The sequence below is a fragment of the Ziziphus jujuba genome, chromosome 1 (assembly GCF_031755915.1).
Source record: "Ziziphus jujuba cultivar Dongzao chromosome 1, ASM3175591v1".
Lineage (NCBI taxonomy): Eukaryota > Viridiplantae > Streptophyta > Magnoliopsida > Rosales > Rhamnaceae > Ziziphus > Ziziphus jujuba.
This window is the reverse complement of record NC_083379.1, coordinates 17912270-17929667: the sequence shown is the minus strand read 5'-3', so window position 1 is coordinate 17929667 and position 17398 is coordinate 17912270. Positions and strand designations below refer to the sequence as shown.

Genomic DNA, 17398 nt, shown 5'->3' with positions numbered 1-17398 from the left:
TCATTTTCCTGTTCATCTTCTTCCATTCTACTTCTTTGGTGGGATCGGGATTCCTTCCTTTGGCATCTAAGGTACAAACAAGTCCTTGCAATTTAGAAGATCTTCCATCCGAGGCCTCCAAAGTGCATAGTTGGTGACAGTAAGCTTAATCATAGATCTCGAATATTACTCATCTATTGACATCTAGTCTCGTAAAAAATTGGGGCTGAATTTGGCAAAATAGAGTTCACCAATGCATCCGAAACGGTTAAAAATATTAGGTTTGACTCTTCTCGGGTCAAAATTTGAATCTCCAAAATTTTAAGTCAAAGTGCAATTTTCAAAAGTTATAGGTCAAACTGCAAATATGAAAACTTCAGGAAAAAGTTGCAAATACAAAAAATATAGGGGTATTTTTGTAATTTTAGAAAGTCTGGACCATTACTAATGTGGCAGATCGGATGATGTGTTGATGACTTGTCATGGTGATGTGGCATGGTTGGGCTCCGAACTCGGGATGCAGCTCAGCTCAACTCCGGTCTCTAAAGGCGGCTCAGCTTGGTTGAAGACTCGGCTCGTGTGGCACGTGGCGCATGAAGACCTGCAAAAAGGGTTTGACTAGAGCTTGGAGCCCTTGTACGTTGACCGAAGCATGAGAAAACCTGCAGAAAAACTTGATCGGTGCATGGGGGCGCGTGTGGCAGCTGATGGAGGTCCAGTTGGGCTCGTTCTCTTTGTCTCGGTGAGATCTATCTCCTGGATCTTGACTTTGATACCACTTATTATGATCTTTTGATCACCAAAAACACACAAAACTAATACAGAAAAATAAAGAAAGATAGAAGCACTAAAATTGAGAAAAGAAAATATATTATAACTATAAAATTTATACACAAAAAACTTCTCTTAGCCTTTCTCAAAAAACATGTATTTTCTATACTATTATTGTGTAATACAAGAATGAAAAATAAACATCTATTTATAATGCTCTCTTTAGGGTTTCTAGAGTTGAAACCCTAATGGGCTTGGGCTTTAGGAAATAAAAGGCTTGACCCCCACAAATCCAGCATTAATATTCAAAATGGTGAAAATGCAACTTTGCTCTATAATCAATGGAAAGGGAAATAAAACTTTATTATTTATTTATTTATTTATTATTTTTATCATTGTTATTGTTGTTGTAAAGATCACATATGGTACCACATAGCAAAGAGTATTGATACAACTTGTTTTCTAATATTTTTTAATATTTGTCTAGCACCTAAATATTTGATAAACTTATAAAATTAAATAAACTATAGGCATTAGTATATAGTACGGCTAGGTTAAAAGGAGCCAAAAAAAAAAGTTGGAAATCGACGTCACCTCTTTCCCACAAATGGATGCCCAAAACATGCCAAAGACGAAGTAATACGAACCTAGGACGACCTACGCCTAAACCCATAATTATATTAGTCCGGATATAATTATGTTCAAGTTTTAATGGTCACTTTAACCCCTAACCAACCTGTGATCAGAAACCTTAGTATATAATAAAGACACCACAATAGGTATTGGAAGGTCTATTAATAAGTCAAACTAAAACACTCATTCACTAATGGTGTTTTAGGTGTTCAAAAGAACAAAGAAAATTCAATCTCACAAATAATTTTCTATATAAAATTCAAGCTTGATTTCTCATTCAAAATAAGCCTTTAAATAGGCTTTGAATGAACAAAATAAAACCCTAAAAGGGTTAGAAAATTTTGGCCAACATAGAATCCAATTAGGAAATTGTCTAATTTCACACCCTTTCCTAATCTAAGTTGGATTAATTAATTTTCTTATTTTGAATTAGGAATTATATAATTTACAGTGAAAATAATAAAATAATAACTTTCCTAAACTTATTATGATTTCCCAAAACAGAAAATAGAAATCAAATTAGGAAACTAAAATACTAGCTTTTTTACTAAGTTAACTTTGACCAATTTTTGACCAATTTGAGCTCCAAATCAGCTTCTATATGCTTTGAAGGATGCCATATAAGATTATTATGGAGTCCCACACGTTTCCCTTGCTGGAGGAAAGAGAAAGAGCCAACTCAACAAATTACAATAAAACCAGCGGAAAATACAGCAAAACCCGGCCAATTTCTCTCTCTCATGCGAACACCACTTAAATGACCACCTTAGCTTCGGCCTTGACCGGTTCCATGACTTCTTAGTGATATCAAGTGAATTCAAGAAGATTTGACCCCATTTCCTGCTGCCCAAAATCCATAAATGCACTAAAACTGCTACCCGGGTCCATATCAGGTTCCACCACTTGTATGCTCAAAATAAGCCTTGTATCTTCGGGTATGGACAAGCCCTTTTAAGAATGAGTTACTCCCTCGATAAAGGCAGCAATTTTTTCCTTAAATCTCTTACTTTGAGCCCTAGTGATTGGGCTGGTTTTCATCCATATCGGGTCGCATCATTCCCCTCCTCTTGAAAAGGATTTGCCCTCAAATTAAAGTCATCACCTACAGTAAAAGGAGATAAATCAGCAACATTAAATGTGGCACTAACATTATTCTCACCTGTTAAATCAAGTTTGTAGGCATTCTCGTTAATCCGTACCAAAACTTGAAAAGGTCCATCCACACATGGCATAACTTTGACTTTCTTTGTTTTGGCAACCTCTCCTTTCGTAAGTGCAACCAAACCAAATCTCCTGGGTCAAATACTATCACAACAAAATCTAGAAATACATACTCATTATGGTAAAAATTACACTTTTTAAAGTTAGCAAATAATTTCTTCCTAATTTTCAAATTTCCACATAGTAAAGCTCTCAATAAGGCAAATAAAGTTCTATACAACAAAAATATTTTTAAATAAGCATCCTTATAATTCATGATCAGCAATGGTTTCTTACTCAAGATGGCTTTATTAACATCCCCAAAACTCAAATAAATTTTTTTATTTTTCATTTATTTTCTTTCTTTTCCTTTCTCAATCACGGTTTCATTGAATTTTACATCACTCTCGGCTTTTTCTCCAAGTTCTCACTCTTGGGTTTATTAAAATTTTTCCACTCACCCTGAGTTTTAGAGGACTTACCTTAGACAGCAAACTCACCTTTCCCTTCTTGAATGGATGGTGGAACCATTGGTGCCATACTAGCCTTCTCTTTGAGCCTCTTGGCTTTCCTCATTTGTTGCATTTGTAGTTAGTCTCTAAAAATCTCCTTCGGGGTCAATGGCTCCATCTTGACCTTCTTACCTTTAAATATAGAAACAATACAATTCTCTCGACCATAATGAGTAGCATCTTTATCAAATTGCTATGGTCTACCTAATAGAATATGTCCGGCATGTATAGGCACAACATCGCACAAAACAACATCCACATATTTATCTATTAAGCCATTGTAATCTATAAGGTTTTGGATTTTTAATGGTTGCTAGCCCCAATTTATCCACTACCAAATTACTAATTACATTTGCACAACTCTCACTATCAACTATCATACTACAAATGTTACCTTAAATTTCACATCGGGTGTGGAAGATATTCTCTCTTTGAATTTGGTCCTCATCTTTGTATATGGTTAGAATCCTCCTTGCTTCTAAACTCAAATCAGCCCTAGATGCCTTAAGAGTTTCAAATTCATCATGCCCATCATCTCCAACTTCTCCATCTTCAATTTCAGTTTCAGCATCACTTTCTTCACTTTTAGATTCTAGTTTGTCATTACCTTTCAGCACCATAATCCTCCTATTCAGGCATTGGCTAGCAATATGTCCTCATCCCTGGAACTTAAAACACACAATTTCATGAGTTCTAGATGGTTTAGGATCAGATTTACCTTCATGTTTATGTGCCTGGACAGATTCGGTTCTAGTCTCTCTCCTTGGCCGATTTGAACTTTTTTCTTCAACTTTTGGCTTTGGGTTGTTTTGAAAGGTAGGATTGTTTCTCGAGCCACTTGGATTTGATCTCCTGCTATTTGTAACTCCTCCAAACTATGAGCTTTCCCTCCTCTTGAATTGGTTTTCAATTTTGATGGCCACATGAAGCATCTCCTCCAATTCTACATATTGTTGAAGCTCCACTTAGTTGGCTATATCACGATTCAAACCACCTAAAAACCTTGCTGTGGTTGCTTCTCTATCTTCATTCATACTTAACCTCATCATAAGCATCTCCATCTGCTTGTAATAATCCTCCACGAACCTAGTTCCTTGAGATAAAGATTAAAGTCTTTAATGCAACAACCTATGATAGTGTAATGGTACGAACCGCTTCCTCATGGCTCCTTTCATTTGTTGTCATGTAGTGATCAAGTCATCACCAACTCTCCTTCGGGTGTTTTGCTCATTGGTCCACCATTGAAGTGCATAATGACCAAATTCCATTGCTATCAATTTCACCTTCTTAGCCTCCAAATAGTTGTGGCAATCGAAGACTATCTCCATATGCTCCTCCCATTCCAAATAAGCCTCCGGATCACTTTTCCCCATGAAAGGTGGTATGTTTACCTTGATGTTGCCAAGATCATTATCTACCTCCTCTCTCATATGCCTCCCATGGGCTAGCCTCTCTTGGTTCATCCATTCCTTACTCGAAATCATCTCCAAAATTTTCTTCTTCGAACTCTTCTCTAGGCTGTTCCACGACCTCCTCGACCTCGACCTCCATGGAACTCTTGCCTCAAATTCGGCCCACCATGTGATGTTTCTATTTTCTCCATCCTTTAACTTGTGTGGTCAAATTGAGCATTCATCTGCTATAATTGTTCCAAGATAGCCCTCATGTCCGTTTGCTCACCATTTCCCATAGCACGGGAATCACCATGGAATCCTATAGATTCTTCTTCATTAATTTTTAGTGGTGGATCTCCTCTTCTCAACCTTGAATCTGCCATGTTAGTATAAATAATGCAAGATAAAATAAATTCTCACCAAAAATCACTCCCTCACGTGTTTCACCCAATCAAGGTTTTGCACTCGTTTTCACACTAGTTTCGGCTTTTACCCTCTTTTAAGCTTACACTCTCTTGTATTTTTCTACTTAATGAATTATCTCAAAGTTCCAATTAAAATACCCACAAAACAGAAATTAGATCACAAGTATGTTTTAATTTAACTTATCAACAAAACAGTAGCAAAAGCAATACCGAATGAATTGGCGAAATCTAGTTTTTGACTTTTCTAGGCAAAATAAGGCAAATTAACAAGGAAAATTTCAGAATCAATAAGAACTAGACCATATGGTAAGAAAGTAAAGACCCAAGAATAAAAATTTAGAAAAAGAATTCCAAACACGAACAAGAATCAATTCGAACAAAAATAAAGAATAATGTTGGTTGTTATTCTTGTAATTCAAGTTTTTGTATCAAATCCTTTAACTAAATTTAATCCAAATAATTTAAGCATCCAAAATTCAAATATCCAGCAACAAAAATAATTCTCCAACAACTCCAAATATTGAATAAATAATCAACAAATCAACAGCTCCAAGAAATTTCCAGCAACAAATTTCAGCACCAAATTCAATAAAGCTGAAAAAAAAAATTATTATTCGGCTTTTCTTCTTTTTTTTTTTTTCATTGAATATCAAACACAACTCCATAACAAAAATTAGCAACCAACTTACAATTCCAATAGCAAAAACTCACCAAACCCGTGGCCTCCAACAACAAGAATAAAAATGTGCAGTTTTTTTTTTTTTTCTAATATCTGTTCTTTTCTTTTTTTCCTTTTTTTTTTTTTTTTAACTCACAGATCATAAAACAACTGCAGTAGAAAGGATCAACACCAAAAATTACAATTCTAAAGCCACAAATTCACCAAACCCAAGACCACTCTTTAAACAAAAAAACAAATTGCACAATTTTAGGTTTTTTATGCAATATGCATTCAAAACTCTCTCTTTTTTTTTTTTTTCTTTTGGGGTATATGAATGCAAATAATTTAAGACTAAAATAGAAAATAAAAATCAACAATAAAATAAATTAACAAGAACAATGATGAAAGAAAACCAAAAAAACTACGAAATCAAAAATACGGTAAAACTAGGAATGAATTTTTTTTTTTTTTTTTTAAAGATGCAGAACATGTATGATGAGAGAAGCAACCTTAACCTAATGCTAAAATTGTGGATTAATACAAAAATAAATAAAGTAAAAAAAGATAGATCAAACCCTAACAAAATTTAGCTCTGATACCAAATGATACGAACCTAGGACGACCTGTGCCTAAACCTGTATTATATTAGCTCCGATCTAATTATGTTCAAGTTCTAATGGTCACCTTGACCTCTAACCAACCTGTGATTAGAAACCTTGGTATATAATGAAGATGCCACAATAGGTGATGGAAGGCCTATTGATAAGTCAAACTAAAATACTTATTCAGTAATGGTGTTTTAGGTGTTCAAAAGAATAAAGAGAATTCAATCTCACAAATAATTTTCTATATAAAATTCAAGCTTAATTTCTCATTGAAAATAATCCTTTAAATAGGCTTTGAATAAACAAAATAAAATCCTAAAAGGATTAGAAAATTTCAGCCAACGTAGAATCCAATTAGAAAATTACCTAATTTCACATATTTTTCCAATCTAATTTGGATTAATTAATTTCCTTATTTTGAATTAGGAATTAAGTAATTTACAATGAAAATAATAAAATAATAACTTCCTAAACTTATTTGTCCAGAAAATAAATAAATAAAAACCAAAAGTAAAGGTAATTTCCTAAAAAAAAAAGTAGAAATCAAATTAGGAAACTAGAATACTAGCTTTTTGACTAAGTTGACTTTGACCAATCTTTGACCAATTTGAGCTCCAAATCAGCTTCTATATGCTTTTTAGGATGCCAAATAAGATTATTATGGAGTCCCACATGTTGCCCTTGCTTGGAGGAAAGAGAAAGAGCCAATTCAGCAAATTACAGTAAAGCCAGCAGAAAATACAGCAAAACCCGACCAATTTCTCTCTCATGCGAGCACCACTTAAATGACCAGCTCAGCTTCAGCCTTGACCAGTTCCCATGACTTCTTAGTTATATCATGTGAATTGAAGAATATTTGACCCCATTTCCCACTGCCCGGAATTCATAAATGCACCAAAACCGCTACCCGGGTCCGTATCGGCTTCCACTACTTGTATGCGCAAAACAAGCCTTGTATCTTTGGGTATGGACAAGCCCTCTTGAAAATGAGTTACTCCCTCGATAAAGGCAACAAGTTTGGCCTTAAATCTCTTAGTTTGAGCTTTAGTGTTCGGCCTGATCTTCATCCGCATCGGATGAGCACCCCAGCGGGTTGTCGGTTGTGCGAGCACGGGCGGATTCGAATCATGGAGCAAGTCCTGTAAAAAAAAGAAATGGAAGGTAATTATATTAATTCAAACAGAAAGAGGGCTTATCTATATCCCATAATTCCCACGGATATTATCATGGAGATATTCCGTTGGTTGCCTACCAAGTGTTTGATGAGATTTAAAACCTTGAGCAAATAGTTTTGTTCTTTTATTAAACTAGACCTCAAATTCATCGAAAAGCATTTCAACAGATCTTGCCCAATAGTTATAGATGGAGTTAGATTTAAAGACTTCGGTTGAGTAATTGATGAAAGTATAAGTTATGGGATTACGTTAATGGATTACTAGTAGTAAGAGACCTAAAATCTTAGGTATATCATACCAGGAACCCATCCACACGCCAAACATTTTGTCTGCCACATCCACACGAACAGGCCTTTAACTTGGTTCTTTTTTATAAATCACTTACGGGGTGTAAATTGCTATGAGTAAATTGCTATCAATGTATAAAATTATGGATCCGGAAGCTTACATTGACATAGGTTTCGAAATTCTCACTCTCAATGAAGACAATCATTGGAGACCCCTGAAAATGGTCCCTGATTTACTACTTCATCAAGATAGCAAAAAAAACACTGTGAGGAAAATTAATAATACTATTATTTCCATTAATATATTCAATAAGCGTTTCATGATCGATACCAGTTGCCATGAGGTTTGTTCTCGGATTTATAAAAGGTTCATTTTTTTCATGGAATGATTGTCTTGCTGTTGGTGAGATAACAAACCAAGCTCTTAACGTGTTGGTTTTAGAAGATGAAAATAAATGGAGTAAAAGCAAGATCGTTGTTCCATTGAGATTTATACCAGGAAATAATAATATGAGAATGTCTGATAACTTGAGCCTCTATCCACACATTCTAATATGTTGGTGTTTGAGAGAAATAAGAAGTATTTTACATATGATATGAAATTGGAGAGGCTTTCCATAAAGTCTACAAAGAAATTTGCGATGAAACAAAGCCTTGCTACTTTGGAGGGAATGATACCAGAAGAATGAAGGTTAATTCATGTTGGATCAAATATTATTCACCTTTCTTCTTATTATAGCAATAGTCTTTTAGGAATGATGCTTACTTTTTTATGTAAAGAAGTTTAGACATAACTTTTAGATTGTATTTATTGCAATTGGCTATATATATATATATATATATAGAATAATTCTACTATCAGGATGGACCTGACCTTATTTCGTCCGGATCAACAACGTGAAATTAAAACTGACCGCTCGATCAAAATCAATGGCTCAGATTAGAATTATACTTTCCCTTTCAAAAACGTACTCCCATATAGTATTGCTTAACTACAGAGATAGCAGAAACTATAGGATCTTAGCTGTTGCTTAAAGTATTTTGAGGGAGGGATTTTGGTGGTTAACACAGAGCAGAAGAGAGGAGGAGTAAAAGTTGTCTAATTTTGGATGTCTTCTTTAGACTTGTAATATTTTTGTATATACAGGTAAAGAAGAAGAAAGCTAAGAAGTTTGGTGTTTTTTTTTTTTTTTTTTTTTTTTTGGTTGGTTTTGGGTGAGTTTTAGCTTTGGTTTTGTACTTTAATCTCTAAAGAAGATTGAGATTTGTGTATAGTAATTAAGTTGATGAGAGAGATTCCATTTTGAGAAATAAAACAGAGAGAGAGAGAGAGAGAGAGAAGTGAGAGAGTAAGCAGGTAAAGTTCTTGTCTCTCTCAGGTAGAGTTGGTTTTTATTTTTTTATTATTATGTATAATTTAAAATCATTGAGTATGTTTTCTTCTCCATCCAGAACTCTGCGCTTAAAACGCGAAATCCGGATTGGACACCGGCAATGAAGGCGATGACAGTTACAATGGCAAAGGGCAGAGGCGATCTTTCCGAAAAATGACTCCATTTGGTTTTGGTGATGTTGGCGAAAAATATATGCAATTGTCTATATTTTATTTGAGGAATTCATTCATTGAAAACTGAATCACTTTTTAATTTCCAGTGAATAAAAGAAATATAGAATGTACTTCTATATATGTTTTTAAGTTATAAATTACACTTAAACTTTCGTTTAATACGAAAAAGTCCAGTGATATATATATATACCCGTTTTTCAATTCTCACCATGAAAATTAACGATTGTCCTACTCTGTTTAAGCAGTAGGCAGAGACTACTCCTTTATCTTTATATTCTGTATCTCTGAAAAAAATTAGCCGGGCAAGTAAAGGAAAACGCAGAGCAAGAGTTATTTTGCAATTAGCTAGATTCCCTTTTAGACAACAAGGATCCAAACAAATGTCATATAAAAAAAAAGCTTGCACATCAAAATACACAAATTCCTCTTCATTAGCCAAGCTTGGCAAGAACATCGTTCAGGGTAGATACAGTCTCAGCGTAGTACTTCTCTGCTTCAGGGGTGCTCTTGATCTTTGCCGCATGGTCCAACTGTCCAAATAAAACCATCAACAAAATTAATCAAAACAAATGCAAAAAATTAAAAAATAGGAACCAATATTTCAAAATGGTAGAAGAAAATAGCTACATATGGAAGTTACTCACATCGCTGATAACCTTGAAGAGCTTGCCAGAGAGTTCCTTCAGGGACTTTTTCTCATCTTTGGGCTTGGAAGAGATAACAGTGTTAAGATCGTAACGAAGATACTCAGCCTTGAGACGTAGATCATTCTGGACATAAGGCCAAGCCTTCTTGTCAATCAGATCCTTAACACCAACAATATCTTTGGCTGAATCCTTTGCCCTCTTAGCCGCCTGAGCTGGGGTCAGAGGTTGGAGGTAGAACCTGTCCTTGAGAGGAAGATCCAGGTCTCTTGGCTCATCTGAGTTTAGAGTTCCAGCTGCCAATAAACAAAAACAATATCAAATTAAATTGCATTCAATATGCTTTTCAAATTGAGCACCAAATGCGTATATCATTACAAAATGACTTACGCAATCCACCGGACGGTGGGGGAGGTGGACCCACTTTGATGGGTTTGGCCGGTTCAGCGGCGAGCACCGCTTGAACAAAAGACCCAGAGGCCAAACCAGCTGCCACCAGACCAAGCACTGCCCGACGGCTTGTTTCGGGCTCCGCAGGGACTTGCTGTGCTGCTCTAACAGTGAACCCAGATCTGTTAATGGCTAGTCGGGTGTTTCCGACGACGTTCAAGCGGGTCGACCCACTTAGTTGTAGGCTACCTTCCAAGACGGCCTGAGAGGATCCGTGTAAACCCGCCATTGAAGCCATACCTTGTGCCATTCTTCTTCGTCCTCAACCTGTTTGTTGGTTTTGCTGAGTGGCCTCTTTTTTTAATTTTTTTCTTTCTTGCTTTCTTTACAATGGACAGGTTTTTGAGGGAGAAATATGGAAATATAATTTTTGTGGTAACGTGGAATTAGTGGTGGATGATGTTGCTTTATGTGATGTAGAGTGATTTTGAGCAAACACCTTATCTGCCATTTTTCTACTTGGATAAGTTAGATATGTCTTCCACCAATATTTCGCCTACACGTGGGCTTCAGCGTTTTTTTTATTTGACAAGTTGGATAGTGTTCCGCTGTGGGCTTGTAGCTGTTCGGCACGTGGACGATCTGAGATGATGATTCTAAACTTGATAATCTCTTGCATACTCCATAATTCTAGATTCTCATGCTTGCCAATAGATTTCATTTCTTTTTTGATAACTAATTTCATTTCTTTAGTGATGTACTCTAGTTTGTATTTTCTTACATAAATGTCTTATTATATGTAATTGTAAAATTTATAATTTATCTTTTCATATTTTAATTTTATTGGTAATTAACCTTTTATATTCCAATGTGTTTCAGCTTAATATTATTTGTTAGCCAAATATTTTTTAATTAAAGGTGATATAAATATATATATATATATATATATATTTTTTTTTTTCAAAATAAAATTTTTAACCCTTATGGGAAACAATCATTTAAGATAAAAATAAATTTGTCAATATTTTTATTGAATATGAGTAAATTTTAATTAAAATTTTCTAATTCACTCTTATTTAAAATTTTACTTGAAAAAAATGTTGTTTATTTAAATAATGATAAATATATATTATTTATTGCTTTATCAAAATGTCAATCAGTACTAATAGAGCAATTATTTAAGAGTATGAGATTTTTTATTTTTAATTGTTTGTATCCAAAAATATATATTTTTATTAGAACAAAAATATGAAAATGTATAATTATGACAAAATATATAATATTATATTTGTAAAATAGTAAATGTATCTCCATATATAACATATTTTAAATATTTGTACATATACAAATGTGATTACATAGAAAAATAATAAAAATATTTCTTTATTATAATATTACATAAATAATATAATTTTATTTTATTAATAGAAAAAATTAAGATATCTTTTTTAGAAAATAATTGTTAAATATGACAAAGTAAAAAATATATTCAAAGCAAAATTTTTTATTTGAGATATCCTTTTATTGGTTGTATCAAAAAAAATATTTTTTTATTATTATAATATTATATATCATATTTGATCAAGAAACCTTAATCAAATGCAAAATTAAAGTGTATCTCCACATATAATTTATTTTAAATATTTTTACATACACAAATATGATTATATGAAAAATAATAAAGATATTTTTTTATTTAGACACAAAAAATTACATAAATAATTTTATTAATAAAAAAAATTTGAGATATCATTTTCAAAATATAATTATTAAATACGACAAAGTAGAAAATATATTCAAAACAAAGTTTTTTATTTTATTTTATTTGAGATATTCTTTTATTGATTGTACATAAAAAATATATATTTTTATTATTATAATATTATATATCATGTTTGATTAAGAAAACCTTAATCAAATGTAAAATTAAAGTGTATCACTATATATAATATATTTTAAATATTTTTACATATACAAAGGTGATTATATAGAAAATAATAAAAGATATCTTCTTATTTGGATAAAAAAATTACATAAATAATATAATTTTATTTTATTACTGAAAAAATTTACGATATTCTTTTCATAATATATTGTTAAATATGGTAAAGTAGGATTTATATTTTAATTTTATTTTATTTACTAAATAAGTTAAATATATTTGATTTTTTATTAATGCAGAGAAATTAATTACTTATAAGGAATAAAAAAAGAAAAAAAAATTCATAATAAAAACATTAAAAAAATATTTATAATCTATATATTAAACTTTTTTGTTGATTTGTTATATTTATATTATTATAAAATAAAAAGATGTTATATACGGTAATTAATAATTAGGTTCCATATACTAATACATATATATATATATATATATTGATATGTAATAAATGAAATTTCAATATCAAAATATATAGATTTCAATAATAAAATTGATTTTCTTATTTAATCTTTTTTAAAATATATGTAACCATAAATAAATTATCTTATAAGGTAAAAAAATTGCTTGTTGGCCAAATAATAATAATAATAAAAATAATAAATATAATTAAATTATATTAAGAGTATTTAATATAGAAAAATTAATCATTTCAATGAATGAAAAAATATATTTGAATTTGAACTCTATAAGTAGAAAAAAATTAGATAGATAAATACTTTTGAATTTAAATTCCATAATTTAATAATGTTATATATAAAGATCAAACTTCGATGACAAATTAGAAATTAGTGGTATTGAAATGGTTTAAATAAATGAACATATTTTTTTTTAAAAAAATTATTACATATTATGATTATTATTATTAGTTATTTCACTATATTTACTTTTTATTTATTTTTAATTTGCTATTTAAGATTATTTTAAATTATTTTTTAAAATAGATAATACCTATAACATAAATTAAAATTGTGTACGTAAACATGCATATAATATATAATAACATTAAAACTTAAAATATTATTATTTAATTATTATTTATGATATTATATATATATTATCTATATTATATATAAAAATAAAATATTTAGTAAAATTTTTTTCATATATCATTATTAAATTTGAATATAATTAATTATTATACACTATTTTTGAAATCATCTATTATGATTATATATGCATACGAGAATTTGTACAAAAATTGATGCTAGTTTATTAATAAATAAAAATCATTACAAAAGAATCCGTGAGAAAAAAAGGAAAAAGCAAACCAGGAACAAACCCAAAAAGCAAAACTAATAAGCGGAAATGATAAGAAAAACCACCAAGCAAATCTTCATTATGCGCTGAAATGCATGAATACGGAAGCTCAAATTGCTAAAACTCTTTACAAAAAATCATTTCAGACAATATATCCGCTACTTCGTGGGCTTCATGTTATATGTGAGAATCATAGAATCAAAGAAAAGATATAAAAGATAAACAAGTAGACCATCTGAGCCACAACTTCCAAGGAACTTGAGAAGATAAACTCTAGAAAAGACCCACAACATACGAAGAATCACATTTCAATCAAATGTGATCCTAGTTATGCTGCTTAGCGATTTCCAAAGCATGCAAAGCATTTAGAAGTCCTACCTCAAAAGACCAAAAGGTACCAAAAGAAATGGCGAAATAGCCTTGGACAAACCCTTATCAGTTATGGAAAACACCACCACCTTTACAAATATCAAGCGAACCCAAAGCAATCATATTAGTATTTACCTTAATCTAACCTAGCTATGGAAGTTTCCTATTTACCGGAATAATCCGAGGAGACTTTCAGGGAATAGCTGAACCCTTAAATGTTGGAGAAGCATAAAATCTGACACTGAATTATGCATAACACCTGGTTGCATAGAATTAGCTTAGCAAATGGCTTAAGTAACAAATAAAAAAACCTTGACAGATAGGAGCCAAAATATCATCATGCAAACTATGGTTATGAACGTATCGAAGAAAGTAGAAACAAGTTAAAATCGCAGTATGTAACAAGTAGTGCATTTGTAAACTCAAATCCAACCTCATGGATGAAATAAGAAGATGTATTAGGATCAAAGAGATATCCAAACAGAAACCAAATCTTTATCCAATAAAATTTCAAAGAGCATGAGCATAGGGACAAGTAAGAAAAACATGGGAAATAGAATCCCCATGCTTCTTACGAATAGGACAACGAGATGCCAAATTAAAACCTCTAGCCTGAAAAACATCATCAACAGGAAGACTATTCCACAACAAATGCCAACAGAAATAGACCTAGCAGGAGGAATGTATTTGGCCTAAATAAAATTTAACCACTCCCATGAAGGGAAATCACCAAGCAAAAAAGAATAAATGTCTCAAACAGTAACATCCTCGGAAATAGCAAACGGCCTAATCAATCAGTCTAAAGAAGATCAATCTACTAGGATCATCTTAATACAATCTGAAAGCAAAGGAAGTAAGATTCTAAAAAAATTTGGAAGACATTAAACTCAACATCTGAAATAATAGTGAAAATCAGAATATCAGGATCCTAAGTGTGAGACTAGAAATTCAAAATCATTCAAAGGCCGACCTAACCAATTATCAGACCAAAACTTAACTTTAGAATCTTTGCCAATCAACCAACGACACTGATAGACAATAGAAAAATGTAGATCGCATACTACTAGCCAAATAGAAGAGGCAACATAAACATCGTTCTTACTAACATACAGAGTATGAAGAAACTAAAAAATGGGAGTCACAGAAGTCGTAAATCTTCCAAGCAAGTTTACTTAGTAAGGCTCTATTAAATAAAGATAGATCCTTTATGCCCAAACCACCAAATTTTAAGGCCGACAACAGATAGTCCAGGCCCGGTCTATCCTTATAAAGTTTCTAATGGTTTTAGTGAGAGATATTAACAATCCACTTAACCATTTATAAACCAAAACAGAATGCACAAACAGAGAAGTGATTACAGAATTTACTAAACAAACTCTGTCAGCAAAAGGAAGCAACCTCCCCTTCCAAGCCTCTAATTAATGTAATATCCAAACAAAAATAGGACGAAAATGCTCTTTAAGTGGTTTTCCTTTAAACAAAAAAACTCCTAAATACATCAAAGGTAGAAAACCATGACGCATACCAAAAATTTTCACCAAATGTTGCTATTGAGTATGAGAGATGTACAGAAAAATTTATCCTAATTTACTATCTCACCCAAAAGCTCTCTATAAACTTTAAAAGAATCTATAGCTTTTTAAATATTCTAAACATCTCCTTTACCAAATAAAAGAATATCATTAATTAGAATACAAAAAGTGAAAATGAGTAAAAACATACCAAGTCAAAGCCATTGGAGCCAACTCTTTAGAAAGAACTAAAGAAAACAACAACATACTAATAAACTCCTCAGCAAGAATAAATAAAAAAAAGAGAGAGAGGGTCTCCTTGCAGAACCCTACAAGAGCATGAGAACTAACTAAACGGGGAGTCATTAATTAAAAATAGATGAACTCACCCATGGGATTTAGAATAGAAACCAAAACACTCCAACATCGTCAACAAAAAGTTTCAATCCATCGTATCAAAAGTTTTTCGAATGTCAATTTTCATTGCCATTTTGCCACCAAAACATCTTCAATCTAAAAGACTAGCACAATCAGAGGCAGCAGCAATACAATCCTGCATATTCCTTCCACGAACAAAACCAAACTAATTGGGACAAACAATATGGGATGCAATCTCAGATCACCAATCAGCAGTAATCTTAGTAATTATTTTCAAAAGAAAATTCCCCAAAACAAATAGGACAAAATTTATCAATGGTCAAAGCCTTTTCTACTTTAGAATAAGAACTAAAAAAATTAAAATTAAGTCTACGCTCCATAATACCCAAAGAGAAGAAGAATTCAACTGCAAGAATAATCTCAAGACCAATGGCATGCCATAATTACTGAAAAAAGATTTTAGTAAATCTGTAAGGCCCAGAAGCATTGTTGGAATCTAAAGCAAATCAGCCTTCTTAATCTCATCATGTGAATGAAGAGCTACTAACTTATTAATTTCCAAATGACATACTAAGTTCAGGATGACCTCAGAAATAAGAGCCTCATCCCTAAACCTGGCAATTCGTGTTCATGGATTGTGTTTGTGTCAACCCATTTAATAATCGGGTTTAAAATATCTAACATGAACACAACCCATTTATTAATCGTGTCAGGTATCCAAAACACTAACCCTATCTGTTTATAAATACGTCAACATGACACGATCCGTTTAACACGATTATTTTAATGGATCATGTTGACCTATTAACCCGTTAATCTAAAATTGACCTATTAACCCGAAAATTAACCTATTAACCCGTTAACCCGAAAATTAACCTATCAACCCAAAAAAATATTTTATTTTTTTTATTTTTATGTTTTTGTTTTATTAAAGATGTATTTTTTGTTTTTAAAAAATTAGTAATAGAAAATTATTTTTATAAAATTTTTAATTTATAATATTTTTTAGTTATTAAATATTATATTAGTGATAAAATATTAATTTAAAATTAAATTTAAATGGGTTGTAATAGGTGTATAATCGTGTCGGGTTGAAACTGATACGTTTAATAAATGGATCATAACGGGTCAATTTCGAGTTAAACAAGTCAACCCGAAAATGACACGATTAATAATCGTGTTAAACGGGGTTGACCCGATTATGACCTAAACCCATTTATAATAAACCCAAACCCATTTATTTCGTGTCGTTTTCGAGTCGTGTCGCCGTATATGACCCACATTGCCAGGTCTACTCATCCCTATGAAGATGCGGACTAACAGTATTGAACGAGTATGAATGAAACCACTCCACATGCTCCAGAATTACTTGCAAAATTGTCGTTAAAATCCCATTCACAAAAAGAGAAGCAAAGGGTTTAGAAGCCTTTAGAACTTGAAGCATGGGAATGAAAAAAAGAATGATTTAGGTCTCCACCCTAAGGCCATCTGACCTAACATTTCTCTTTCAAAAGAGAGTTCTGCCTATTCAACTCCTTATCTAACTGATCATGGGGATCCAATTCTTCTTGGAAAAGGGCTTTCGAAAAACCATGCAAAGCCATGTCATCCTGAGCTTGTTGCAATCGAATTCTAGCAACCTCAATACGAGAATTCATCTCTCCAAAAGAACCCTTATTCCAACCCTTAATAGCTAGA

General features: G+C 32.0%; 1 protein-coding gene and 1 long non-coding RNA gene across 2 annotated transcripts; one reads left to right on the top strand and one right to left on the bottom strand.

Annotated features, from left to right (window-relative positions):
* The first annotated feature begins 8437 nt into the window (after positions 1-8437).
* On the top strand, positions 8438-9708 carry LOC107421303 (uncharacterized). The gene is made up of 2 exons (XR_001581770.4): positions 8438-8999; positions 9095-9708. It is a non-coding gene; the product is annotated as an uncharacterized LOC107421303 (long non-coding RNA).
* Positions 9517-10678, bottom strand: LOC107421293 (oxygen-evolving enhancer protein 3-2, chloroplastic). Its single transcript, XM_016030515.4, has 3 exons — positions 10244-10678; positions 9854-10149; positions 9517-9739 (listed from the first exon to the last, which is right to left on the bottom strand). Exons 1-3 carry the CDS (start codon positions 10551-10553, stop codon positions 9641-9643), a joined length of 705 nt encoding a protein of 234 aa, XP_015886001.1. The 5' UTR covers positions 10554-10678; the 3' UTR covers positions 9517-9640.
* Between the last annotated feature and the right edge of the window lie 6720 nt (positions 10679-17398).

Coding starts and splice junctions, on each gene's coding strand:
- LOC107421293 (XM_016030515.4), bottom strand. CDS start 10,553: ATGGCACAAGGTATGGCTTCAATGGCGGGTTTACACGGATCCTCTCAG. Junction 10,150..10,243: donor CCCACCGTCCGGTGGATTGC/GTAAGTCATTTT, acceptor GTTTATTGGCAG/CTGGAACTCTAAACTCAGAT. Junction 9,740..9,853: donor TCTTCAAGGTTATCAGCGAT/GTGAGTAACTTC, acceptor TTATTTGGACAG/TTGGACCATGCGGCAAAGAT.